At 39.8% G+C, this 27,369-nt stretch overlaps 2 protein-coding genes across 2 annotated transcripts in view; both read right to left on the bottom strand.

Annotated features, from left to right (window-relative positions):
* Positions 1 to 1,389: 1,389 nt before the first annotated feature.
* GRPEL2 (GrpE like 2, mitochondrial) lies at positions 1,390 to 11,290 on the bottom strand. Its single transcript, XM_037801533.1, has 4 exons — positions 11,018 to 11,290; positions 6,452 to 6,605; positions 4,867 to 4,948; positions 1,390 to 1,837 (listed from the first exon to the last, which is right to left on the bottom strand). The coding sequence occupies exons 1-4, from the start codon at positions 11,092 to 11,094 to the stop codon at positions 1,473 to 1,475; spliced, it is 678 nt and encodes a 225-aa protein (XP_037657461.1). The 5' UTR covers positions 11,095 to 11,290; the 3' UTR covers positions 1,390 to 1,472.
* A 2,346-nt stretch (positions 11,291 to 13,636) lies between these two features.
* AFAP1L1 (actin filament associated protein 1 like 1) overlaps positions 13,637 to 27,369 on the bottom strand; it is a 72,973-nt gene continuing 59,240 nt past the window's right edge. Inside the window, exon 19 of the mRNA XM_037801531.1 lies at positions 13,637 to 15,235. Coding sequence (XP_037657459.1) covers positions 15,212 to 15,235 — 24 coding nt within the window. The 3' untranslated portion in view covers positions 13,637 to 15,211. The remainder of the gene's footprint in view (positions 15,236 to 27,369) is intronic.

The raw sequence follows: 27,369 nt of genomic DNA, 5'->3' as shown, positions 1-27,369 counted from the left end.
GAATGGAGTCATTGAGTTCCAGAAGGGAACTAAAATAGGTAACTAGTTTAAACATAAACCTATGCAATCTGGATATCTAGCAACACCTGTCTGCTGTACAGGTTATCTGCCTGTTCATTAAAGAACTCTCAAAGCTTAAATGACTGAAGTTAATATTTAATTGTTCTTTATTCAAGTCTTCACTGAGGATGAGATGATCATTAAAGACTGTTCTAACTCATTAAAATATCGATAATTAACTTTCTAAAGTCTTACAGATGAATCATTTCTTTAATAACTTGTTTAACACCAACTCTAAGCAAAACTGAAGGAATCAAAAATAAATAATATATAGGCCCTGTACTCTAAGAGATTAATACTTAAAGAGGAGCTAGATGTTTACACAAATGTGATACAAGACAGACAAAAATCTAGGAAATTAAGCTTGTGGCTGTGAGAGGTAGTGCTTTGTAGTATGAATTAGGGGAAAACAAATCTCAGTGTAACTAAATTGAATCAGGAGAAAGTGTAGAAACCTACCATTTTTGTCCTGATTACGCTCCTCCATAATCTAAGAGAAAGATGAAAAGGCAAATTTGACAAAGGGGCAGATTTCAAGCTTGATGTTAAGAGAAACTATAGGTAGAGTACTTATATGGACTGATTTGGGTCATCTGCTGTTAGTGCTGCCTCAGTTTCCTTTAAGTGATTATGTACCTTGGGACGGAGAAAATAATTTAAAGATGACTCAGAACAAGGAAAGCACAAAGTTTCTAGGCCAGCCTTGCTTGAAAAGTGCTTGGGTATTTCCGATTTCTTGAGACTCCCTGCGTTCCAAAATCTTATGTAGATCTTCAGCCCATGCAAATGGGAAAGAAGTGGGTATGGAACAATAAGTGACAATAAGTGGGATAATGAAGACTGCCTAGCAGGACTACAAGGAGGAAAGAAGGGTAAAAGGAAAATAATCCATATGATCTAAATGTATACTACTGTAAAGCTTTACCATCTAAGTATCCAAATGTTGAACCAATCCCCACCATCTCCTTAAATTTCCACAAAATACAAGCTCCTAGAAACTATCAATATTTACTCACACTATTTAACTCTCCCCACTCACTCTCACATCTTTTATCCAACTAAACTGGAAGAATTAGTTGAAAATACATAAACGTATACTTATTTCCACCTTTTAAAAAGATATTGGATTGAAGTCCTCAGAGTACCAATTTAAAAATAATTTTGTTAAACATACTTTGATAAAGGCCAAAGGAACACTTGTCACATTGTTCAAATGCCCAATGGCAAGAATTCTGATGAGACCCAATAGGTCACATTAAATCAACAGAATAGCTTAGAAATAAAGCCAATATGACTAAACCCAAAACATATCACATGAAATAGCTCATGTACAATACAAACCTCGTTTAATAAATAAAGGAAACACACGTGTGACTGCACTCTGGGAGAACATTCAGTTCCTGATGGCTCATTCACAGTCTTCTCTGAGACTCCACAGCCACTTCTACCTGGGCAAGTCTAATGGTGCGGCCATGAAGTTTGTAGCCATCTTGCCTTACTAATGCCACAGTGCCAGGCTGTACCCCAATACCAGCTGGCACATGACAGATGAGTTCATGCTCATGAGGGTCATATTTGTCACCAATGGGTGTCATCTTCTCCAGGCCATGCTTGGCAAACACGCTTTTCAGCTTTGCTTCCAAAAGTGACAACCCTTGGAAGACCTTCTCCAGAGTGAGCTTCTGGTCCCCAGGCTCTTTTTCTCCAGAAATGTACTCTGTAGTCTTCTCCAAAATGTCTGCCACCTCCACCAAGTCTTTACAGAAACTCTGGATTCCTATAGAGAAAACAGACACTTATTGTTTGAACTGCTACAAGACAAAAATAAACCAGTTGCTGTGAGATTCCATTACTCCCAATTCTGAGACTTGATGTTTCTTACAGAAATGACTATAAGGAGTGCCATCAATGCAGAGATGTCTGATGGCACAACCCAGAGCTCCAGCAGAGGTGGTGAGGGGTGAAGGACTTTGTTGATCTGGCTTTAATCCAGGAACAGGGACCTGTGCTGAAACACAGCCACCTTAACTGTACTTAGAGGTAAGAAGATGATCACCTGCAGACAAACTATGAAAGTGATGATCCAGAAGAGATTTCCCAGTCTTACTGCCTGAATGGGAGGAAAAGACTCTGCCAGAGAAGACGGAATTCAGCTTTCAACTTCTGGATGACAGAGATCCCATTAAAGCTCCTTGAGCAAAAGAAGTGGAACATGATTCAAGTTAGTCTAACAGCACTCACAATGTATTTGGAGTTTTAGGGTATGACACATAGGCTAGGAAGGAAAGAAAGCCAAAGAAAAAAGAAAGCAAAGGAAGTAATTTAGGCATGAGATAGGGCCTGGTCTGGTGGAGGAGAGGCAGCAATAGAGAGAAGAGTGAAATCAGGAGACATTTCCAGGGAATCAGGCTTGGGGTCTGACTGTATACAGGGCATAAAGTAAAGGGAAGAGTCATATGATTCTACCTGTCTGGAAACTGAGAAAACTGGTGCTGCTTATATAGCAAGACAGCTGAAGAGGGAAGACATTTTTGAAGCAAGCTGAGGAAAGTTAGAGATGAGGGCAGATCAGTATACGGGGGATCAAAGTTCCGCAAGATAATTTCCCTACCCCATTAGGGATGGCAACCATAAAAAAATGCCTATTAAAGAGAATCAAAGAGAGTAGCCAAAGGCCTGAAAAGTATGCTGATAAGATAAGAATACCACCCAAGAATAAAGAATGATAAAGATCAACCAGGAACATCAGAGGCATTCTAATGCCTAACCAATGTCTAATCAAAGGAAGACAACACTCTAATAATCAGTTTTTGACAGCTCTAAGCTTCTGGACTGAAACGTACACAACCATAGTACAAACAGCCCTGGCCTTTAGTCAAGTCAGAAAGGTTGCATGAAGTAAGAAGCCTTAGGTTCTCTTGTCTGCATCAAGGGTTCTGTCTCTGATTTCAATTATCATGTTACTTTAATAGATGGTTGATGTCTGCATAAATTCTTGGGGGATAAGGGTCACTGTGACCTATTTAAGAGAAAGTGGATTACTGGGACAAAACTATTCCTGGAAGGAGGATAGAGTCATCATGCTATATACCTGGCTATATCCCTGAAAAAATCCCACTTTTGTTCGAATTGCATGCTCACCAAGCAATCTTCAATTTTCTGAGCATTCCTGGATACCAGGAGGAAATAACCTAAGCAAATGATTCAGGTTTCCATATCTTGCCAGACATAATTTGCTCTTTGGATTATCTATCAGATTCTTTTGCATTTAGTTAATGTATTTGTTTCTAGGAGTCTTGAGAAAATGGATGTAGATCTGGTTCCTAACTCAAGGCTGATAAGCCCACCTACGCTTTTTACCTACTGCTTCCCTTGGAGAGCTTGCCTCAGCAGACAACAAAACAGAAAGTCTTTCCCTGTCATAATTGGGAATCTGTTTGCTAAGAGATTCCTTAACTTTTTCTGTTAAGGGCTATATAGTAAATATTTTACTTTTGTGGGCAAAGAGGCAAAGTTAAGGATCTTATGTAGGTAATCATATAACAAAAGAGAAAATACTTTTCCACAAATTTTTTGACAAAAGTTAAAACTTTATTCATGGATAATGAAATTTAAATTTTATATAATTTTCATGTGTCAGGAAATATTATTCTTTTGATTTTTTTCCCTAACCATTAAAAAAATATAAAAACTACTCTCAGCTTATGGGCAGTACAAAAACAGGCAGCAGACTTGGCCTGTAGGCTATAGTTTGCAGACCCCTGCTATAGAGAGCTGGAAATAAAAGATCAGGAATACAAGTTGAGAGTCACTACTTAGGTGACAAATGAAACTCTAAAACATGAGCTCTACAGCACTGAGTGAAAAGCATGAGCTACAAAACAGTGTGACTGGATAGGCAGGAATGAAGCAAATTCCATGTGCAAATAGATAAAATCCAGAGAACAAGAAATAATGTGCTATAAGGGAAAGAATAGATTAGGGGCCAAGGGACAATGCATCCAGGTCTACATCTGTCATCAAGTAACTATCAGCTCACTTGCAAAAGGAGAGAATTGAGCTAGATAAAATTAAATTGTGAATGCAGCAAGCCATTACAGATTTGTACTTTATCTTTGAATCCATGTTACCCAACTCTATCAACACTTTCATGAACACCTTTGGAACAACATGTGATGTATGTAGGGAAAAATTTGTGAGACTTCCAAATGAACCAAAAAGATTACTTTCAATGGAAAAACAGATGTAGTCTAGCACAGACTTAGAGTTCTTTGATTCTATGGAATCTGAGCCTCTGGGTAAGTTGTAGAATACAGATGGTAATGCAAATGATTCTTGCTGAAAGTAGTGAAAATTGTCTGGTGGAGATATGGTTATTAATTGCCCTATGGATATAGACCAATTTTGCTTCTATTAAGCAAATTAATTTCAGTATTCCTGAACTGCCTATGTATCTGCTCTCTGGATTTTCCTCTGAACATCTTAATGATTCTCTTGTTCATTAATGAGTCAAATCAGAATTCTTTATATAAGCACTAGAATGTCAACTGTAGTAACTGTAAATGCTTAGAAAATATGACTGTGTCAAGTTTGGTCAAAATAAAAATAGTATTTTAGCAAATGGTTCACTTGACACTATTCCTGGTAAGCAGCACAGTTAAAGCCTATGGGAATTGTAGAATGGTAGAGTAGGGACCCGAGAAGGACCCAGATGAAATCTTACTATGCTCCATTTGAAGAACTGTTAATAAATGTCCTTAACTTAAAAGGCATTTTTATTTCACTGTGAATAAATCTCTCACGTACCAAATATCTTGGCGTCTTCGACACATCTTTGGGTTCGCCTCCTTATGTTTTCAGAATCAGCCACAGCTCTCTGGCATCTCACCTGAACATCAAAAGCAAAGACACAATGATGAGAAAACAAATGCTTTTTATTGGTAGAAAATAATGTTTTTGCTCACTTTACAAATTTCAATCTTGTAACACATCTTTATTAACAAAACAAAACACCCAAGAATTGGGTTTCAGCTATCCCAAATACCCAGCCAAAGTAGGAACCTATATTTTTCAACATCCCTACTAGGTAGCCACTTAGTTGGCTAGTTTCAACACTTAGCAATAGGGAACTATTCTCTTGGGAACTAGCTTTCTTTTTCACAGTCAGCCAATGCTGCCATAGTCCAACTTTGTTTCACTGAGATGAATTCCAGGACAGCTGACAGTTAAAGTTTTAAAAGTGTACCAGCTATTCGAAGGCAGTAATTTTAGCCCGTATTAGTCTTTTTCTATTTCATGTTTACAATCTCTATTTCCTTCAATTGCTCTAAGACATACTTTCTAATTTCATTACCATGCTGGGTGATCCTGCTTTGGAATTACTCTGTCTTTCTCAAAGTGTGCCTGTCAATCCAGGAGTGGGCACACTATGCTAAATGTGGTCTGATCAGTAGAGTACAATATACTGATCAATCACCTCATTCATTCAACAAATATTTACTTTCAACTACATGCCAGACATTGTACCTCCACTGAAGCTGCCAAAGAATCAGCTGTAACACAACAGAGAATTGAAAAAAAGCTATATTCTGGCTATATATATATATATACTGGCTATACTCAGCGATTTTTTTTTTTTTTTAAACTACTACATTATTTTGCTTAGTATACCTAGCAAGAAAATAGAGGTAAGGTGAGGGGGTAAAGAGCCAATTACAGTGGAGTTCTCTGTAAGGGTACTGTACTATTTTTGCAACTGTCCTGTAAGTTTGAAATTATTTCAAAATAAAATGTTTAAGCCAGAAAAAAGCAAAAAACAGCAACCAAGCCCTTCCCCAAAGAATTGTATCACACAGAGTGGACCCTAATGCAAACTATGGACTAGAGTTAATAATTATAATAACACTGTTTCATCAATTTTAACAAAAATATCACACTCATGCGAAATGTTAATAATAGGAAAACAATTATTTGTTCGTGTGCATGATTTTTCTGTAAACCTACAACTACTCTAATAAAAAAACAGTTTAAGGCAAAACAAACCAATTAGAGAAACTTAATTTTTTTTTTTAATCATCATTTTATTGAGATATATTCACATACCACGCAGTCATACAAAACAAATTGTACTTTCGATTGTTTACAGTGCCATTACATAGTTGTACATTCATCACCTAAATCAATCCCTGACACCTTCATTAGCAGACACACAAAAATAACAAGAATAATAATTAGAGTGAAAAAGAGCAATTGAAGTAAAAAAGAACACTGGGTACCTTTGTCTGGAGAAACTTAATTTTAAACTTAGTTTAAAAACATAAAAAACTTTACTTGGATATTTAAGCCAAAAAAAAGGATGTGAAGGACAGATAATATAAAATCTACTACTCACTGTTAAATCCTGGACTTCCTTCTCCAGTTTAATAGCTTTTAGTCTTAAAGCTCGTTCAGCCAGAGATGGCCCAAGCTCATCAGGAGGGTCCTCAGAGCTGCAGTCATCACCAGCAGTCCTCTGGGTGGCAGTACTAAAAGGACACAGCCATTCCCTGAAGTGTGTGTGGGGAAGAGGTGGCACATAATGAGAAAATGCTTCATAAAAAGCCAAAGGTACACAATATGATTTAGAGATTAGAATAGTTGCCCAGATTTAGTCACTAGAGAATGCTTTCAGTCACTTTAAGAGGCAATAACAATATGAACACTTGTGAAGCGGCTTAGTAAGTGCCAGACACTCTTACTAGGGTTTTACCTGAATCATACCTTTCATCTCCCAACATCTGAAATAGATACTGCTATCATCATTTTACAGATGAGAAACTGAGGCTCAGAGAGACTAAATGACCTGCTTATGATTACAGAGCTAGTATCCTATTGCGCTAGGATACTGAGCACCAGGCAGTAGAAATAGCCAAAAGTAGGTACACAAAAATCAGCAAAGAGGACACCAAGTGGGAATTCCAACACAAAGCCACACAGTTCTGAGTTAGCCTTTCATTCTACAGATGGCGAAGATGAATCCCAGGGAAGGGATGTAAGCAAATTGGAAGTAGGCCTAGAATTCTAAGCCTTTTTGACTGCAAACTATAAAGCTTTTAGGGAAGAGAATCTATGTTGAGAAAGATACTATGATTTGGAAACTCACCTATATACAAAATCAAGTTGATTAAATACTTGTAGGCGCTAGTTTAAGGCAGATTCTGGACTGTAGCAGTTCTACTCTCTAGTTTAAGGAGTTTCCATTATACTTCCTGAATCCTCATAATTTGATTCAAAGCAAAATAATCAAGCAAAACAATCTGTGAGTACAAAAGCTCTATAAAACAAACAGTTTGCATGGATTGGCATATATTGGAGAGTGGTCATTGAGGCAACATCTGAGCAAAGGCTTTTTAAATGGGGTAAAGGAGGAGTTTGCTTTAAGAAAGGGAAGAACATTTTGGGCAGAGGGAACAGCCAGTATAAAAGGTGTGGGTAAGGTGATGAATTTTTATCTCCCAGATTTTCCAGCAGGTCCTGAATTTAAATACTATGAACTGGTGTTGGATTACATATTGTTCAGAAAATATGATCCATCATAGATCTGGGGCAAATTACACAGGGTGAAATACCTCCGGCTCCCTAAACCCCAAACAAAAAACAAACAAACATTTATTAAATTGAAAGCAGATCAAAATAGTCTCGGGGCAGTTTAAAGTGAAAATGGCCAGATGCCGAAAGAGATGGGAGATGTGGCCCATCCCTTCAATTCCTTGGGCTACAGAACTGCAGTGTATGCCTAAGCAGGATATTTTATCAGAAGAAACCATCTTTCTTCTGGTCACTTCTCTGAATCACCAGCTTCCAAAAGCATCATGGGATGCTTTGAGTGTTCTCTCTTTTATTTTATTTTTATTCTTATTTTCATTTTTATTTTTTGGAGTAATGAAAATGTTCAAAAATTGTGTTGAATGTACAACTATACGATGAAACTATGAACAACTGTTGTACACTTTGGATGATTTTATGGTCTGTGAATATATTTCAACAGAACTACAGAAAAAAAAAAACCAAAAAAAAAACCAACCAATTCTCATGACCCCAAACACCTCGACCTTTATGAAATCTTCCAGGAAACTTAGGAAAAAAAAGTCTAACTTAAAATGTTTTGGGTCATGAGAATTGTTTAAAAATGGAGAGTGATGAGGATTGTACAACTAAGTGATGATAATGTGAGATACAGATGGATTATTGTGGACATAACACATGCTATGTGAACTTAGGAACTCCCTACTTCGTAAGTCAAGCCCTTGATCTTGAGGCTTACTTGGGCAAAACTTATGGTTATAAAGGGGAGGCTACGCCTTTCTGTAATTATGCCTAGGAGTCACCTACAGAGAATCTCTTTTGTTGCTCTAATGTGGACTTTTTCTCTTTAAGCCTAACTCTGTAAATAAATTCATCACCCTCCCCCCAATGTGGGACAGGACCCCCCCGGATGAATGAGTCTTCTTGGTGACATGGATTCCAGGAATGAGCCTGATCCTGGCATCAAGGGACTGAGAATGCCTTTTTGACCAAAAAGGGGGAAATGAAAGGGAACAAAATAAGGTTTCAGTGGCTAAGAGAATTCAAATAGTCAAGAGGCTGTTCTGGAGGTTACTCCTAAGCAAGCTGCAGCTAGGTATGCCAAATGACCACAGTATGATAAGCCAAAGTCAACAGTAGTCCTGAAAACCTTAGTTAACACCCAGATCCCTACCCAAGAATCTACAGTTTCACTCACTAAGTTATTCTTCAGAAACTTAAATCCTTCAGAGAACTCCGATGCTAGCCAAGTCCCCAAACCCAGAGGCAACAGCCTCTTCAAGAACATTAACTAGATGTGTCTCCTTTTCTCATAAAGTCGACACCCCTTTTCAACATGAACAAGTTAGGGTGGTCACTGCCTAGACATCCCTGAATATTGGGAAAGTGAATAAACTTAGCCAACGGATAAGATGGAATTTGGCAGAGGATTATGAATACTGAATCTCTAAATAATTTTCTTTTTCTTAGTTGCTAGGTTACTAGAATAGCTAGAAGAATTGAAATGGTGGAACTGTAACCCATAGCATTCTTTGAAATTTTTTCTATAGCTACTTGTTAAATTGTAATTTGAAAGTTATCACCTTTTTGTATATATATTTCACAATAAGGAAATAACTGAAACTATGGTTCTGGAACTTATAACTTCAAATATTCTTTGAAATTTGCTAATTATTTGTTTGTTAAATTGCACTTGGAAAGTTACCACTTCCATGTATATGTGTTATATTCTACATAAAAAAACTAAAAAAAAAAAAAAAAAATCCAAACAAACAAAAAAACCCAACCAATCCCATCACCAACACTGAAATACCTTTATGTTTTTGACCTAAAATAAACATTTTTTACATATATGTTTTACCTAAGGTAAAAACAATGGTCACCATTTCTGGCAAGAAGATTGTTTCACTTTTTTCACTGGGTAGAGAGCATATATACAGATATGGCCTCAGAAAACTTCTGAATTCTCTAGAAAACTACTTCCAACATCCTATATATAAGATATGGTCCATAAAAATATAAGTTGGTGGTTGGGAGAACTAGTTTTACAAGTGTCACATTACTGTTTCTTCTGGCTCTCTGTATCTTTGGCGTTTTGTTCTTTAATCAAGCATAAATTTTCAGAAACCATTATTCTTTATCCAGTTCATGGAGCTGACAGAACACAGAAACACTATTTTCTTTTTCTGAATACAGTTTTGCTCTGTCAACAGGGAATCTTTCCACTTCAAATGTGATCTCATTTCTCCCACAAAATAGAGGCTTTTTTCTTTTGTCACCTATTTCTCACTAATCAACTGCCACGAATTTTCAGAAACTTTTGAGAGCCTGATGACATCCCAACCTGTATAAATATATAGTATGACCTTATTACATATTTACAAATAATGTTTCCCATAAAATACATGCAAAATAAATCATTTTGAATTATCTATTAAGAATAAAATTACCATTTGTTTGGAAGAAAAAAAAACACAACCAACCAAAAAACCCACACCCACTTTATTGTGAAAAAAACAAAAACATAACAGCCCTAGATCAGGAATTCAATTTCTCACCCAGGTGTTAAGGATTTCCCCCACCCCCGGAGCTTAATTTACATTTCCTAGGTACTATTCCGTCTTCTACACTGCCACTTTCATTCTCTTTCTCCGGGAAGAAATAGCACCTGAGAATAATTAACGTTGCTCATTAATCAAAAGCATCGATTCTAGAGCCCTGACTAGTTTCCAGCCCGGTTTCCACCACTTTCTGAGTGTTTAAGTTTGGAAAAGTTATTCAATTTTCTAAACCTGTTTCCTCAATCATTCAACGGCGGATAATAAAAACTACTTCTAGTTCTGCAATCGGATTGGTAGGCGACCAATAAAAGCTATTGCTGCTGATGATAAAGGCAGCAAGTGGAAGAACTTCACAGACTCCCGAAAGCAGGTGGAAGGACCATTTCGAGAGACCAAGTCCCATTGCCCTCCTTTCACCGACAGATAAAGTGATGTCCGGATAAGGGGAAGGGACCTACCGAGACACACACGGCGTTGAGGAAAAGAATACAAATTTACCCGCAGACACCACAGAGGAGGAGAAGGGGCCGGGACAGAGAAACATCCCCACCCAATTCAATCGATGCTCGAGGCTGAAAAGACTTCTCACCTCTGGGGGACATGACCTCAGATCTTCCCATCTTCCTCGGCCTGGGACCGAGGCATGACTGTCCGCCTCAGTTTCCCCCTCCGTAAAATGGGACCGTGAGCACCCGGTCGCAGCGGCCGAGAGTCTTGATGGATTCTTTCGCCTGTGCTAAGACAACCCTCGTCCTCCAGCCCAGAAACGCCTCGTCAGCTTGTCCGACCCGCAACGTCCACACGTCTCTGATCCCCTGGCCTGCCTCGCTTACCTGCTACAGGACTGAGCAGTCGAGGCCAACAGACTCTGCACCCGCCGCCGGACCGCCCACAAAGCCCGCGCAGCCATGTTCCCGACCTTGGCTGACGGAGGCAGCGCACGCGCACTGGCGCCAAGGGAGGGGACGCGCCTGCTTGAAAAACCACGCCTCTCGACAGCCCTCGCGGGCCTTTCCCTTCTCGGGCTTCCGGTTGAGTTGCGAGACTTCCTCTTGCCGCCTTCGCGGCGCGTAGACTGGAGTTTTGTTAAAAGGGCCAGGGCTTTGTGCTTGGCGTGGGAGGTGCAATCACGAGCAAAGCGGGTTACGGCTGTAGTTCTTGGAGTCTATATGAAGTTGTAAACAATAAATAAATGCAACCACGCTATAAAAATAAAAATATGACTGGTGATTACAGGTGTGGGGTATGGTGCTGTGAAAGCCGAGAATACAAACATGGCCGGGTCTGGTGAGTTTTCTGAAAGAAAGTGAAATTTGAGCTGAGAGCTGAAGAATGAGTAGGTGAAAAGAGGACAAAAATGGTTCAGGCAGAGAGAAACAGCATCTGCAAAGGCCCAGTAAAGAGGGAGAGTAGTCTAGGGGACTGAAGTACAGGGGAAGGCGGCGGGGGAAACCACGAGAGGGGTTTAAAAAATTGTAGCCGAAAACTACGCCCCCCCCCACCTCATCAGTCTACTTTTTTCTTTAATGCTCTTATTTTTCTACTTTATATTTTTTATGATGTGTAGTATCTTGTTTTTTCTCATTAGAATGTAAATTCCATTAAGTCAGAAATTTTTTGTCTCTTTATTCCCGATGAACAGTGCCCTAATGTGGTAGATGTTCAAATTTTTTGTTGAATGAGTGAACTAAACCTTATTCTAATTGCATCGGGACCAGTGACAAACCATCTAGTTGTTCAAAGGTCACTTTGGCTGCTGTGAAGAGATTGCAGGGTGTCAGAAAAGCAGGAGACAGTTGTTGCAATAACCCAGAAAAAAGAGTCCTATATTTTGTCTGAGGGTCACCTGACAGAGAAACCTTTGTAACCACCCTATCTAAAGTAACTATGTCCAGCATCTTCTTTGTTTTGTCTTACTATTTTGTTTTCTGTTTGTTCCCCCCAACCAGAGTGTGAGCTTCATGAGAGTGTCTGTCTTGTTCATGGCTGTGATTTCTGACATCTAGTACACATTTCATGAGCACATAGTGGGTGCTCAGTATCTATTGAATGAATTCATGAAGTAGGATGGTGTCAGTGGAGATGGGAAGAAGTGGATGAATTTTAGATTGAGGATGTGGAATTGGCCTGGTGATTAGGTTCCGGGAACTTGCAGTTGCAGGCTTAAGGTTGGAAAATGTTTTTTTTCGTTTAAAGAATAGAAAGTATGTCCTTGGCTTTCTGACTCGTCACCATAGCATGGCTTTCTTGTACTGTAACTGTTTTGGTCAGGATCTCTATTCTGCTTGTCTGTGAGTTCTATGAGGACAGAACTGCAGTCTTGCATCTTTATAGTCCATCTAAGGCCTAGCTTGTCTTGTAACTAACACCTTGCTTCCTTTTGGCCCTATCAGAAAAGCCATTATGATTTAAGAGGGATTATGATCTCCTTTTACATATGAGGAAATTGAGGCTCAGAGAGTTTGGTGAACCTGCTCTAGGTACCCCACTGAGGACCCAATGACACTCGAGTTCTGACAGTCCAAACACTTAGCAGTGTTGGAAAGGGTGTGGCTTCAAGTCCTCCTCAGACTTGTGAGCCTGTACTTTGAAAAAACAATCAAATAAGCAAGAACATTTCAACAAGCAAGAACAGGCATCCACACTCTAGCCATTTTGCTTACATTTGCCTTAACTGCCCAACTTAACCAACTGTAACCGATGGATATGTGCATCCATTCATTCATCCTATTTTTTAAGTGCTAGTGTGCTTCTTAATGTTGTAGTGGTAAGGGGAGGGGAATACAGGGATGGAATAGAGCTTTGGAATTAAGAGTAAAGCCTCTAGAGTTCAACTCTTGTATTTAAGTACTGGCTCCACCACTTTCCAACTGTGCAAGCTTAGGCAAGTTACCTAACTGCTCTGGGCTTCTCTTTCCTGGACTGGGAAAACTGGGCTAATCATAGAACTTAACTCACAGGGTTTTAGTGAAGAATAAAGGGATAATGCCTAGAAAGGGACTGTTAGCACAAGTACCGGCTATATAATTTACAGGGCCCAGTACAAAATGAAAATGCAGAGTCCCTTGATCAGAAATTATTAAGAGGACAACAGCAGAGCATTAACCAAGCACAGGGGGCTCTGGGTGACTGCACAGGCTACATGCCCATGAAGCTGGCTCTGGTAGCATGGTGCTTTGACACATGGTGAGTGCTCAATAAACGTTAATTATTAAGTACCTAGGGCCCCTCCTCTCAAGGGGTCCAAGATCTATTGGTGGGAAAAGACACTTAAATCTAGACAACTGCATGAGAAAGAATGTGACACACACTGAGGACATAGTTGGATTGTTGGGTGCCATTCCAGGATCCACATATTAAAAAGTAACATTAACAATCCAGAGTATATGGACTCTTTGTCACTGAAGATATCAGGTGGAATCTGGATGAATCAGTAGGTTATGGACTGATTATCATTTAGCTCTTGATGGCTGTAATTAGCATGTGAAAGTCACGTCTTTAGTGGAGAGAACAAAGGCATCTAAGTCAGACAATTCTTGTCTAGCCAATGAGAATAGCCAGTATCAAATGGCTATTATGCTTCTTACATATTTCACTGAATCCCCCCAGCAGTCTTGGGAGAAAGGTACAATTGTTAATTGTCTTCACAAATAAGGAAAGCCAGAATCAGAGGCCACATGACTTTCCCAAGGTCACCCAGCTGTGGTTAGTGACAGAGGTAGGGTTCAAACCCAACCCTGTCTGGATCCAGGCTCTGCCACTGACCAGTTGGGTGGCTTTGGCCAGGATATCTTCCCCACCTTATTTTCCAACTACCTCAGAGGGTAGTAATGTATGGGTGGGGTAAAATATGTAAAACCTCTAGCAAAGCGTCCAGAGGCTGTTCTGGGATTTCCCTTCTCTCCCCTTGAGTGTTTAACCTCTGCTTTTAGTTAAATGATTTTATCTTTATTGGAGGGAAATGAGTTAAAGACTCATAAAGTGCGTACAGTATTAAGACAGTAGTGAGTGGCACAGTACATGAGACTGCCCAGGACTTGAGATCCTTGCTGCCCCTTTAAGAGTATCAAGTATTTATAAAGGGCTCAACATCCATGTGGCAGAAATGAGCCACTGTCCTCTTGGTTTCCCCTGATAATTTTACTTTATAGCAGATATGGAAGGGCAGACTAGTGGGCCTCTGAGTGCAAGATGAAGACTCCATCAGGATAAAGACCTAAAGAGTCACATGGATTTCTACCCATAGCCCCAGGAGGCTGAACATCATATAAAAATAGGTCAAAGGGCTTGCCTGACAGCCAATGACCCCACCTGTGGACATTAGCAATTCATGCTCCTGTCAGTGTCACTGAAAGCTTAAAATATGTCAGCTGCTCAACCTCTCCTAGCCTGCTGCACACTCAGATTTCCGATTTGAAATCACTCAAATTTGGAAGATTCCAATAGCTTCACTCTGCTGAGGAATGATTGTAGAATTTGGATGTTCTTTATAGCTTTTGTTCCACTTTAAACAGGCAGGGAAAATTCGATTGAATTTTAAGCCTATTTGTCTTGCCCAGAAGTTGTCATTAATGCCCAACATGAATCTAATTGGAGAAAGTGTGATCCGATAATCGTCTTATCTTTTTACACTGCACCACAGATGCTTTAGCATTGCTTTCCTTTGCCTAAGGATGGGGAATGGGATGCTGAGTATGGGTGGAATGGCTTACTCACATGTGCTTTCATTTTTCCTTTAGAAGGGAAGGCAAAGACATCTAACAAAACTTTTGCGATTATGCACAATTCTGCCTCCCCCAGTCCCATTTTCATAAGTAATAAAGATGTCCTCCATTTCCCTCTTCCTTTCTTCTTCCCACCCCATATATCCCCCCAAATCATGTAGACAATAAAGGTTGGTCTTTGGGGTTCCCCAGAGAATGGAGGGCTACTTCCAGTCTTTTCCTGGTGTCTCCATGTGAGAAAAGCATTTCTGCCTTAGATGAACAAGTTGATATTTCCTTGGAGATGAAATTTTCATCCTCTTTCTAGGTCTTCTTCATTTCCCATTCCTGAAATACAGAAAGACAAGACAGATTGGTTTCGCTGAATATTGTAGTATGACTTGTAAAAACTTGAAAAAATGTTTTTACTGCACTTAATTCTATAAAGTTCTCCATTGGCCAGGTTAGAGAGCTGTAGGTCCTTTTCCCACTATCTCTTTTTGTGACCTTGGGTAAGTCACTCTTCTACTCTGGGCCTCATCTCAAAGCGGCCTTAGGGATCACACAGTTTGTCTTTCTCAGATAAGGATACTGAGGCCCCAAGAGGGAAGGGCAGTGGGGACTGCATCTGACTCCAATACTATTCCACAGGATCTTGAGAGAGAAGTCAAAGCAGGTTGGTAAAGAAGGACGTGGGCAGTCACCTGGGGGCTGCCTAGAAGTTTAACTGAGAGGGATACTGAAGTGTGGCCAATGGTAAATATCTTTTTAACAATAAACAATGCAGGAGGTTTCCAGCCATCCTTGGAGTTGATGGTGTGAACCAGGGTAGAACATGATAGTTGGAAAATTCTTGGTTGGAGGATCCTACACTCCCAACTTGCTCCTATCCTAGTCTTCATCCAACTGCAGTTGTTCAGAACAATGGCCTAAGGGTCATTCTTGATTCCTTTCTTTACTTTATTGTCCACATCTTCATCAGCAAATCATTTCTCATCTAGTTTACTATAGTAGCTTTCTAACTGGTCTCTCTTGTCCCTTCATCCATTCTCAACATAGCCAGAATGGTCTTTTGAAAATATAATTCATATTCAACAACCCCTTCCTCAAAACTTCCCAGTTACCTTCCATTATGTTACAGCCATATCCAAAGTTCCTCCAATGGCCCTTAGGTCAAAGACGGGCAAACTATGGCCCGCGGGCCAAATCTGGCTTACCACCTATTGTTGTATGGCTCGTCAGCTAAGAAGTGTTTTTACATTTTTAAATGTTTGGAAAAAATCAAAAGAAGAACAATATTTCACGACATGTGAAAATGATATGAAATTCAAATTTCAGTGTCCATGAATAAAGTTTTACTGGGACTTGTTCATTATTCGTTTACATATTATCCATGGCTGTTTTCAAGCTATGATGGCAGAGTTGAACATTTGTGAAAGAGAACACATGGCCCACAAAGGTTAAAATATTTACCATCTGGTCCCTTAAAGAAAACATTTGCTGAAGTCTGGTATAGATGGCATGGCCTCTGGCTGTTTACTTGTCTGATCTCATCTTCTAATGCTCACCCATTTGCTTTCTCTACTGGAATCACTTAGATCTTCTTGGTGTTCTTTGAACACACCAAGTTCTTTCCTACCTCGTGGATTTGTCCCTGCTCTTCTCCCTGCCTGGATCATCCTTCTCTCAGATGCCCACAAGACTCACACCCTCCCATTCCATTCAGGTCTCTGCTTACGAGTCACCTCCTCAGAAAGTTCTTTCCTATCACTAATGAAAACAGTGCCTCCACTCTCTACCCACTCCATCACCCTCTCTCCCTTTACCTTGCTTTATTTTTCTCAAAGTTCTTATTGCCATCTGATATTATATTCTATATGTATGTGTTAATTTATAGTCTTGTCTTCCCAATTAGAAGATAAGCTCCAATGAGGACAGCACTGTTTTGTTCCTTGCAATGTAACCAGAACCTAGAACAAGACTTGGCACACAGTAGATATTCAAGAAAATTTATTGAACAACTGACTGACTGACTGTGAAAAGAATAAAGGCTTTTCATTCTTTGGCTCTGAAAGTCAACAAACCCAACCTGAGGATTCAGCTCAGCCTAGATATAGAGTCCTACAAAGAGCCTGAATTTTAATCCAGTTCAGGCTGGTGTGATCCTAGACAGATTGGCAAGCATTCCTTAAGCAGTGTTGACATGAAGGTAATAAATAGCTGTCCTTTAAATGCATTCTAACATGCAATTTCATGCCATGAAATAAATGATCAGGCCCTGCCTACCTCTTCACCCTCCAGCTTGTTTCATCTCTCTCCCAGTCACTATGCCCCAACTCGTTCCATTCACTCTTCCACTCACTATGCTCTAGCCACTCCGGCTTCCATTCTGTCCATCAGGCACTTCTGAGAGCCTTTACACTTCCTGGAATGCTTTTGCCTTAGATTTTCTCATGGCTTGTCTTTCTCACCATTCAGGTCTCTTCTTAGAAAGGCCTTCTCTGAGCTGTCTGTCTATTGCCCCAACCCTGTGCTCAGGGTTTCTTAATATCTTTTTTATTATCTCTTCTTTGTAGTATATATGTATCATTTTCTGAAATTATCTTTATGCATTAGTTGCTTATGTAATAGTGCTTATGTATTATCTGTCTGCCCTCACTAGGATGGAAGCTCCCTGAGATCCAGGACTTTGCCTGGCTTGTTCACTGCTCTATTCCACCAATTGAACTTCAGTATCCTCTCTGTGAAATGGGCTTATAATGCCCTCTTCACTCCATTGTTGCAAAGATTAAGTGATAGAACATACTGAAAGTGTTTAGCAAAGTGCCTGGCATTTAGCAGGTGTTCAATATATATTTCTAGAATAAATAAATGAAATTGTCCACCATTTCAAAGAGGATGTTCTCCCTTTATTTTAAACTAATAAAGGTGAATTTTATGTTTTATTTTAAAAAAAGAGATTGTTCTTTGAAAACTCATTGGTCTCCTTATTTCTTAGCCTGATGTTATCAAACTGTCTCCAGTCTCACTCCCACCAATTCTTCAGACACTCTGTGCTGCTGCCAGACAGGTCTCAACATCAACTTCAGCAAAGGATTACCGAGCATCTCTGTTATACCAGGCATTTGTGTTTTGGGTCCACACTCTCTTATTTATTTATTTATTTATTTATTTTTAAAATTTCCCCAAACCAACTAATTTATTAGTCCTATATTAGGCTAATTATTTTTTATAGTTGGACAGCAGGTCAAAAGTGATGCAAATTTGGTTAAACATAATATATCACATTTAGGAAAATACAAAAACAATTTGTTGTTCATTATTGATGGAAATAAAACAACCTAAAATTTTTTATGAAAGCTCAGTAGTCAAAATAAATATTTAATAAAAATATACACCATAACAAGGTATCAACAGAACTCAGTGTTTAAAAGTAAACTTTGTCGATGCGGCAGTGACGCAAGTAAGATGGCGACGGCTACCTAAGTGAGTCCGTTGCTCATGCTCTTGTAATTAAGCTCTTGAGAGTCCATCGTTCCCGCAGGCCGCGTCTCGGCTGGCGGGAACTGGTCGCTGGCCTGGTCTGGGGGCAGAGGGCTTCCCAGAGGCTCGGTGGCTGCCACCCGGGCCGTGTGAACCCTGGCCGCCCTTCGTCTTGAGTGGGGCGGGGGAGTGCGCTGGTAGCACCCGCCCGAGAATACCAGCTTTGCTCACCTACTGCCTGTCTGGTTGTTGAGTGAAAATCCAAAGGAAGACAGTTGTCAGCTGAGCTGTTAACAATGCAACCACAGGAAAGTAGGTAGAAAGCCAGGAACTGCGTGGACTGGACACCACAGAGCAATCTGACTTTGGGCATACTTCATACAACACTCATGAAAATGTGGAACTGCTGAGATCAGCGAAATCTGTAAGTTTTTGCGGCCAGGGGGCCCGCGCCCCTCCCTGCTAGGCTCAGTCCCGTGGGAGGAGGGGCTGTCAGCTCCGGGAAGGAGAAGGGAGAACTGCAGTGGCAGCCCTTATCGGAAACTCATTCTACTGATCCAAACTCCAACCACAGATAGACTGAGACCAGACACCAGAGAATCTGAGAGCAGCCAGCACAGCAGAGAGGAGACAGACATAGAAAAAAACAGCACGAAAAACTCCAAAATAAAAGCGGAGGATTTTTGGAGTTCTGGTGAACATAGAAAGGGAAGGGCAGAGCTCAGGCCCTGAGGCTCATATGCAAATCCCGAAGAAAAGCTGATCTCTCTGCCCTGTGGACCTTTCCTTAATGGCCCTAATTGCTTTGTCTCTTAGCATTTCAATAACCCATTAGATCTGTGAGGAGGGCCCCCTTTTTTTTTTTTCTTTAATCCTTTTTTCTTTTTCTAAAACAATTACTCTAAGAAGCCCAATACAGAAAGCTTCAAAGACTTGCAATTTGGGCAGGTCAAGACAAGAGCAGAACTAAGAGAGCTCTGAGACAAAAGGCAATAATCCAGTGGCTGAGAAATTTCACTAAACACCACAACTTCCCAAGAAAAGGGGGGTGTCCGCTCACAGCCATCATCCTGGTGGACAGGAAACACTCCTGCCCATCGCCAGCCCCATAGCCCAGAGCTGCCCCACACAACCCAGTGTGACAGAAGTGCTTCAAATAACAGGCACACTCCACAAAACTGGGCGTGGACATTAGCCTTCCCTGCAACCTCAGCTGATTGTCCCAGAGTTGGGAAGGTGGAGCAGTGTGAATTAACAAAGCCCCATTCAGCCATCATTTCAGCAGACTGGGAGCCTCCCTACACAGCCCAGCAGCCCAGAACCGCCCTGGGGGGACGGCACTCACCTGTGACATAGCAAGTCATCCCTCAACAGAGGACCAGGGGGTGCACGACCTGGAAGAGGGACCCACTTGCAAGTCTCAGGAGCCATACGCCAATACCAAGGACTTGTGGGTCAGTGGCAGAGACAAACTGTGGCAGGACTGAACTGAAGGATTAGACTATTGCAGCAGCTTTAAAACTCCAGGATCACCAGGGAGATTTGATTGTTAGAGCCACCCCCACTCCCTGACTGCCCAGTAACACGCCCCATATACAGGGTGGGCAACACCAACTACACATGCAAGCTTGGTACACCAATTGGACCCCACAAGACTCACTCCCCCACTCACCACAAAGGCAAAGCAGGGGAGAACTGGCTTGTGGAGAACAGGTGGCTCGTGGACACCACCTGCTGGTTAGTTAAAGTGTACTTCACGAAGCTGTAGACCTGATAAATTAGAGATAAGGACTTCAATTGGTCTACACATCCTAAAAGAACCCTATCAAGTTCAGCAAATGCCAAGAGGCCAAAAACAACAGAAAATTATAAAGCATATGAAAAAACCAGACGATATGGATAACCCAAGCCCAAGCACCCAAATCAAAAGATCAGAAGAGACACAGCACCTAGAGCAGCTACTCAAAGAACTAAAGATAAACAATGAGACCATAGTACAGAATACAAAGGATATCAAGAAGACCCTAGAAGAGCATAAAGAAGACATTGCAAGACTAAATAAAAAAAATAGATGATCTTATGGAAATTAAAGACACTGTTGACCAAATTAAAAAGATTCTGGACACTCATAGCACAAGACTAGAGGAAGGTGAACAACGAATCAGTGATCTGGAAGATGACAGAATGGAAAATGAAAGCATAAAAGAAAGAATGGGGAAAAAAATTGAAAAAATCGAAACGGACCTCAGGGATATGATAGATAATATAAAATGTCCTAATATAAGACTCATTGGTGTTCCAGAAGGGGAAGAAAAGGGTAAAGGTCTAGGAAGAGTATTCAAAGAAATTGTTGGGGAAAACTTCCCAAATCTTCTGAACAACATAAATACACAAATCATAAATGCTCAGTGAACTCCAAATAGAATAAATTCAAATAAACCCACTCCGAGACATATTCTGATCACACTGTCAAACACGGAAGAGAAGGAGCAGTTCTGAAAGCAGCAAGAGAAAAGCAATTCACTACATACAAAGGAAACAGCATAAGACTAAGCAGTGACTACTCAGCAGCCACCATGGAGGCAAGAAGGCAGTGGCATGATATATTTAAAATTCTGAGTGAGAAAAATTTCCAACCAAGAATACTTTATCCAGCAAAGCTCTCCTTCAAATTTGAGGGAGAACTTAAATTTTTCACAGACAAACAAATGCTGAGAGAATTTGCTAACAAGAGACCTTCCCTACTGGAGATACTGAAGGGAGCCCTACAAACAGAGAAACAAAGAAAGGACAGAGAGACTTGGAGAAAGGTTCAGTCCTAAAGAGATTCGGTATGGGTACAATAAAGGATATTAATAGAGAGAGGGGAAAAATATATATGACAAACATAAACCAAAGGATAAGATGGCTGATTCAAGAAATGCCTTCACAGTTATAACGTTGAATGTAAATGGATTAAACTCCCCAATTAAAAGATATAGATTTGCAGAATGGATCAAAAAAAAATGAACCATCAATATGTTGCATACAAGAGACTCATCTTAGACACAGGGACACAAAGAAATTGAAAGTAAAAGGATGGAAAAAAATATTTCATGCAAGCTACAGCCAAAAGAAAGCAGGTGTAGCAATATTAATCTCAGATAAAATAGACTTTCAATGCAGGGATGTTTTGAGAGACAAAGAAGGCCACTACACACTAATAAAAGGGGTAATTCAACAAGAAGAAATAACAATTGTAAATGTCTATGCACCCAAGGAGAGGCTAGGCCTCCCTATGGTTGTGCCTAAGAGCCTCCTCCCGAATGCCTCTTTGTTGCTCAGATGTGGCCCTGTCTCTCTAGCTAAGCCAACTTGAAAGGTGAAATCACTGCCCTCCCCCCTACGTGGGATCAGACACCCAGGGGAGTGAATCTCCCTGGCAACGTGGAATATGACTCCCGGGGAGGAATGTAGACCCGGCATCGTGGGACAGAGAACATCTTCTTGACCAAAAGGGGGATGTGAAAGGAAATGAAATAAGCTTCAGTGGCAGAGAGATTCCAAAAGGAGCCGAGAGGTCACTCTGGTGGGCACTCTTACGCACACTTTAGACAACCCTTTTTAGGTTCTAAAGAATTGGGGTAGCTGGTGGTGGATACCTGAAACTATCAAACTACAACCCAGAACCCATGAATCTCGAAGACAGTTGTATAAAAATGTAGCTTATGAGGGGTGACAATGGGATTGGGAAAGCCATAAGGACCACACTCCACTTCGTCTAGTTTATGGATGGATGAGTAGAAAAATAGGGGAAGGAAACAAACAGACAAAGGTACCCAGTGTTCTTTTTTACTTCAATTGCTCTTTTTCACTCTAATTATTATTCTTGTTATTCCTGTGTGTGTGCTAATGAAGGTGTCAGGGATTGATTTGGGTGATGAATGTACAACTATGTAATGGTACTGTGAACAATCGAAAGTACGATTTGTTTTGTATGACTGCGTGGAATATGAATATATCTCAATAAAATGAAGATTAAAAAAAAAAGTAAAACAGTTAAAAGAGAAAAAGAAGGACAGTAAAAAAAAAAAAAAAAAATGTCTATGCACCCAATCAAGGTGCCACAAAATACATGAGAGAAACAGTGGCAAAACTAAAGGAAGCAATTGATGTTTCCACAATAATTGTGGGAGACTTCAACACATCACTCTCTCCTATAGATAGATCAACCAGACAGAGGACCAATAAGGAAATTGAAAACCTAAACAATCTGATAAATGAATTAGATTTAACAGACATATACAGAACATTACATCCCAAATCACCAGGATACACATACTTTTCTAGTGCTCACGGAACTTTCTCCAGAATAGATCATATGCTGGGACATAAAACAAGCCTCAATAAATTTAAAAAGATTGAAATTATTCAAAGCACATTCTCTGACCACAATGGAATACAATTAGAAGTCAATAACCATCAGAGACTTAGAAAATTCACAAATACCTGGAGGTTAAACAACACACTCCTAAACAATCACTGGGTTAAAGAAGAAATAGCAAGAGAAATTGCTAAATATATAGAGACGAATGAAAATGAGAACACAACATACCAAAACCTATGGGATGCAGCAAAAGCAGTGCTAAGGGGGAAATTTATAGCACTAAACGCATATATTAAAAAGGAAGAAAGAGCCAAAATCAAAGAACTAATGGATCAGCTGCAGAAGCTAGAAAATGAACAGCAAACCAATCCTAAACCAAGTAGAAGAAAAGAAATAACAAGGATTAAAGCAGAAATAAATGACATAGAGAACAAAAAAACAACAGAGAGGATAAATATCACCAAAAGTTGGTTCCTCGAGAAGATCAACAAGATTGACAAGCCCCTAGCTAGACTGACAAAATCAAAAAGAGAGAAGACCCATATAAACAAAATAATGAATGAAAAAGGTGACATAACTGCAGATCCTGAAGAAATTAAAAAAATTATAAGAGGATACTATGAACAACTGTATGGCAACAAACTGGATAATGTAGAGGAAATGGACAATTTCCTGGAAACATATGAACAACCTAGACTGACCAGAGAAGAAACAGAAGACCTCAACCAACACATCACAAGCAAAGAGATCCAATCAGTCATCAAAAATCTTCCCACAAATAAATGCCCAGGGCCAGATGGCTTCACAGGGGAATTCTACCAAACTTTCCAGAAAGAACTGACACCAATCTTACTCAAACTCTTTCAAAACATTGAAGAAAATGGAACACTACCTAACTCATTCTATGAAGCTAACATCAATCTAATACCAAAACCAGGCAAAGATGCTACAAAAAAGGAAAACTACCGGCCAATCTCCCTAATGAATATAGATGCAAAAATCCTCAACAAAATACTTGCAAATCGAATCCAAAGACACATTAAAAAAATCATACACCATGACCAAGTGGGGTTCATTCCAGGCATGCAAGGATGGTTCAACATAAGAAAAACAATCAATGTATTACAACACATTAAAAATTCAAAAGGGAAAAATCAAATGATCATCTCAATAGATGCTGAAAAAGCATTTGACAAAATCCAACATCCCTTTTTGATAAAAACACTTCAAAAGGTAGGAATTGAAGGAAACTTCCTCAATATGATAAAGAGCATATATGAAAAACCCACAGCCAGCATAGTACTCAATGGTGAGAGACTGAAAGCCTTCCCTCTAAGATCAGGAACAAGACAAGGATGCCCGCTGTCACCACTGTTATTCAACATTGTGCTGGAAGTGCTAGCCAGGGCAATCCGGCAAGACAAAGAAATAAAAGGCATCCAAATTGGAAAAGAAGAAGTAAAACTGTCATTGTTTGCAGATGATATGATCTTATATCTAGAAAACCCTGAGAAATCGACGATACAGCTACTAGAGCTAATAAACAAATTTAGCAAAGTAGCGGGATACAAGGTGAATCCACATAAGTCAGTAATGTTTGTATATGCTAGAAATGAACAAACTGAAGAGACACTCAAGAAAAAGATACCATTTTCAATAGCAACCAAAAAAATCAAGTACCTAGGAATAAACTTAACCAAAGATGTAAAAGACCTATACAAAGAAAACTACATAACTCTACTAAAAGAAATAGAAGAGGACCTTAAAAGATGGAAAAATATTCCATGTTCATGGATAGGAAGGCTAAATGTCATTTAGATGTCAATTCTACCCAAACTCATCTACAGATTCAATGCAATCCCAATCAAAATTCCAACAACCTACTTTGCAGACTTGGAAAAGCTAGTTATCAAATTTATTTGGAAAGGGAAGATGCCTCGAATTGCTAAAGACACTCTAAAAAAGAAAAACGAAGTGGGAGGACTTACAATCCTGACTTTGAAGCTTATTATAAAGCCACAGTTGTCAAAACAGCATGGTACTGGCACAAAGATAGACATATAGATCAATGGAATCGAATTGAGAATTCAGAGATAGACCCTCAGATCTATGGCCGACTGATCTTTGATAAGGCCCCCAAAGTCACTGAACTGAGTCATAATGGTCTATTCAACAAATGGGGCTGGGAGAGTTGGATATCCATATCCAAAAGAATGAAAGAGGACCCCTACCTCACACCCTACACAAAAATTAACTCAAAATGGACCAAAGATCTCAATATAAAAGAAAGTACCAGAAAACTCCTAGAAGATAATGTAGGAAAACATCTTCAAGACCTTGTATTAGGCAGCCACTTCCTAGACTTTACACCCAAAGCACAAGCAACGAAACAGAAAATAGATAAATGGGAACTCCTCAAGCTTAGAAGTTTCTGCACCTCAAAGGAATTTCTCAAAAAGGTAAAGAGGCAGGCAACTCAATGGGAAAAAATTTTTGGAAACCATGTATCTGACAAAAGACTGATATCTTGCATATATAAAGAAATCCTACAACTCAATGACAATAGTACAGACAGCCCAATTATAAAATGGGCAAAAGATATGAAAAGACAGTTCTCTGAAGAGGAAATACAAATGGCCAAGAAACACATGAAAAAATGTTCAGCTTCACTAGCTATTAGAGAGATGCAAATTAAGACCACAATGAGATACCATCTCACACCGATTAGAATGGCTGCCATTAAACAAACAGGAAGCTACAAATGCTGGAGGGGATGTGGAGAAATTGGAACTCTTATTCATTATTGGTGGGACTGTATAATGGTTCAGCCACTCTGGAAGTCAGTCTGGCAGTTCCTTAGAAAACTAGAAATAGAGTTACCATTCAATCCAGTGATTGCACTTCTCGGTATATACCCAGAAGATCGGAAAGCAGTGACACGAACAGATATCTGCACGCCAATGTTCATAGCAGCATTATTCACAATTGCCAAGAGATGGAAACAACCCAAATGTCCTTCAACAGATGAGTGGATAAATAAAATGTGGTATATACACACGATGGAATACTACGCGGCAGTAAGAAGGAACGATCTGGTGAAACATATGACAACATGGATGAACCTTGAAGACATAATGCTGAGCGAAATAAGCCAAGCACAAAAAGAGAAATATTATATGCTACCACTAATGTGACCTTTGAAAAATGTAAAACGAATGGTTTATAATGTAGAATGTAGGGGAACTAGCAATAGAGAGCAATTAAGGAAGGGGGAACAGTAATCCAAGAAGAACAGATATGCTATTTAACGTTCTGGGGATGCCCAGGAATTACTATGGTCTGTTAATTTCTGATGGATATAGTAGGAACAAGTTCACAGAAATGTTGCTATATTATGTAACTTTCTTGGGGTAAAGCAGGAACAGGTTGGAAGTAAAGCAGTTATCTTAGGTTAGTTGTCTTTTTCTTACCCCCTTGTTATGGTCTCTTTGAAATGTTCTTTTATTGTATGTTTTTCTTTTTTGTTTTTTTTTTTTTAATTTTTTTTTCCATACAGTTGATTTAAAAAGGAAAAAAGGGTAAAAAAAAAAAAAAAGGAAAAAAATATGTAGTGCCCCCTTGAGGAGCCTGTGGAGAATGCAGGGGTATTGGCCTACCCCACCTCAATGGTTGCTAACATGACCACAGACATAGGGAACTGGTGGTTTGATGGGTTGAGCTCTCTACCGTAGGTTTTACCTTTGGGAAGACGGTTGCTGCAAAGGAGAGGCTAGGCCTCCCTATCGTTGTGCCTAAGAGCCTCCTCCCGAATGCCTCTTTGTTGCTCAGATGTGGCCCTTTCTCTCTAGCTAAGCCAACTTGAAAGGTGAAATCACTGCCCTCCCCCCTACGTGGGATCAGACACCCAGGGGAGTGAATCTCCCTGGCAACATTGGAATATGACTCCCGGGGAGGAATGTAGACCCAGCATCGTGGGATGGAGAACATCTTCTTGACCAAAAGGGGGATGTGAAAGGAAATGAAATAAGCTTCAGTAGCAGAGAGATTCCAAAAGGAGCCGAGAGGTCACTCTGGTGGGCACTCTTACGCACAATTTAGACAACCCTTTTTAGGTTCTAAAGAATTGGGGTAGCTGGTGGTGGATACCTGAAACTATCAAACTACAACCCAGAACCCATGAATCTCGAAGACAGTTGTATAAAAATGTAGCTTATGAGGGGTGACAATGGGATTGGGAAAGCCATAAGGACCACACTCCACTTTGTCTAGTTTATGGATGGATGAGTAGAAAAATAGGGGAAGGAAACAAACAAACAAACAGACAAAGGTACCCAGTGTTCTTTTTTACTTCAATTGCTCTTTTTCACTTTAATTATTATTCTTACTATTTTTGTGTGTGTGCTAATGAAGGTGTCAGGGATTGATTTAGGTGATGAATGTACAACTATGTAATGGTACTGTGAACAATCGAATGTACGATTTGTTTTGTATGACTGCATGGTATGTGAATATATCTCAATAAAATGAAGATTAAAAAAAAAAGTAAACTTTGTCACGTTGTTTTTCTTTTGGTTAAAGAGAACTTAATTTAATTGCCTCAGGTATCTAGAATTACTTAAAACAATGATTAAGG

This window comes from Choloepus didactylus, chromosome 13, assembly GCF_015220235.1.
Source record: "Choloepus didactylus isolate mChoDid1 chromosome 13, mChoDid1.pri, whole genome shotgun sequence".
Taxonomy (NCBI): domain Eukaryota; kingdom Metazoa; phylum Chordata; class Mammalia; order Pilosa; family Megalonychidae; genus Choloepus; species Choloepus didactylus.
The sequence above is the reverse complement of the archived record's forward strand: the minus strand, read 5'-3'. Positions and strand labels throughout refer to the sequence as shown.

Coding starts and splice junctions, on each gene's coding strand:
- GRPEL2 (XM_037801533.1), bottom strand. CDS start 11,094: ATGGCTGCGCGGGCTTTGTGGGCGGTCCGGCGGCGGGTGCAGAGTCTG. Junction 6,606..11,017: donor ACTGCTCAGTCCTGTAGCAG/GTAAGCGAGGCA, acceptor CACACACTTCAG/GGAATGGCTGTGTCCTTTTA. Junction 4,949..6,451: donor AGGAAGTCCAGGATTTAACA/GTGAGTAGTAGA, acceptor TTTGATGTTCAG/GTGAGATGCCAGAGAGCTGT.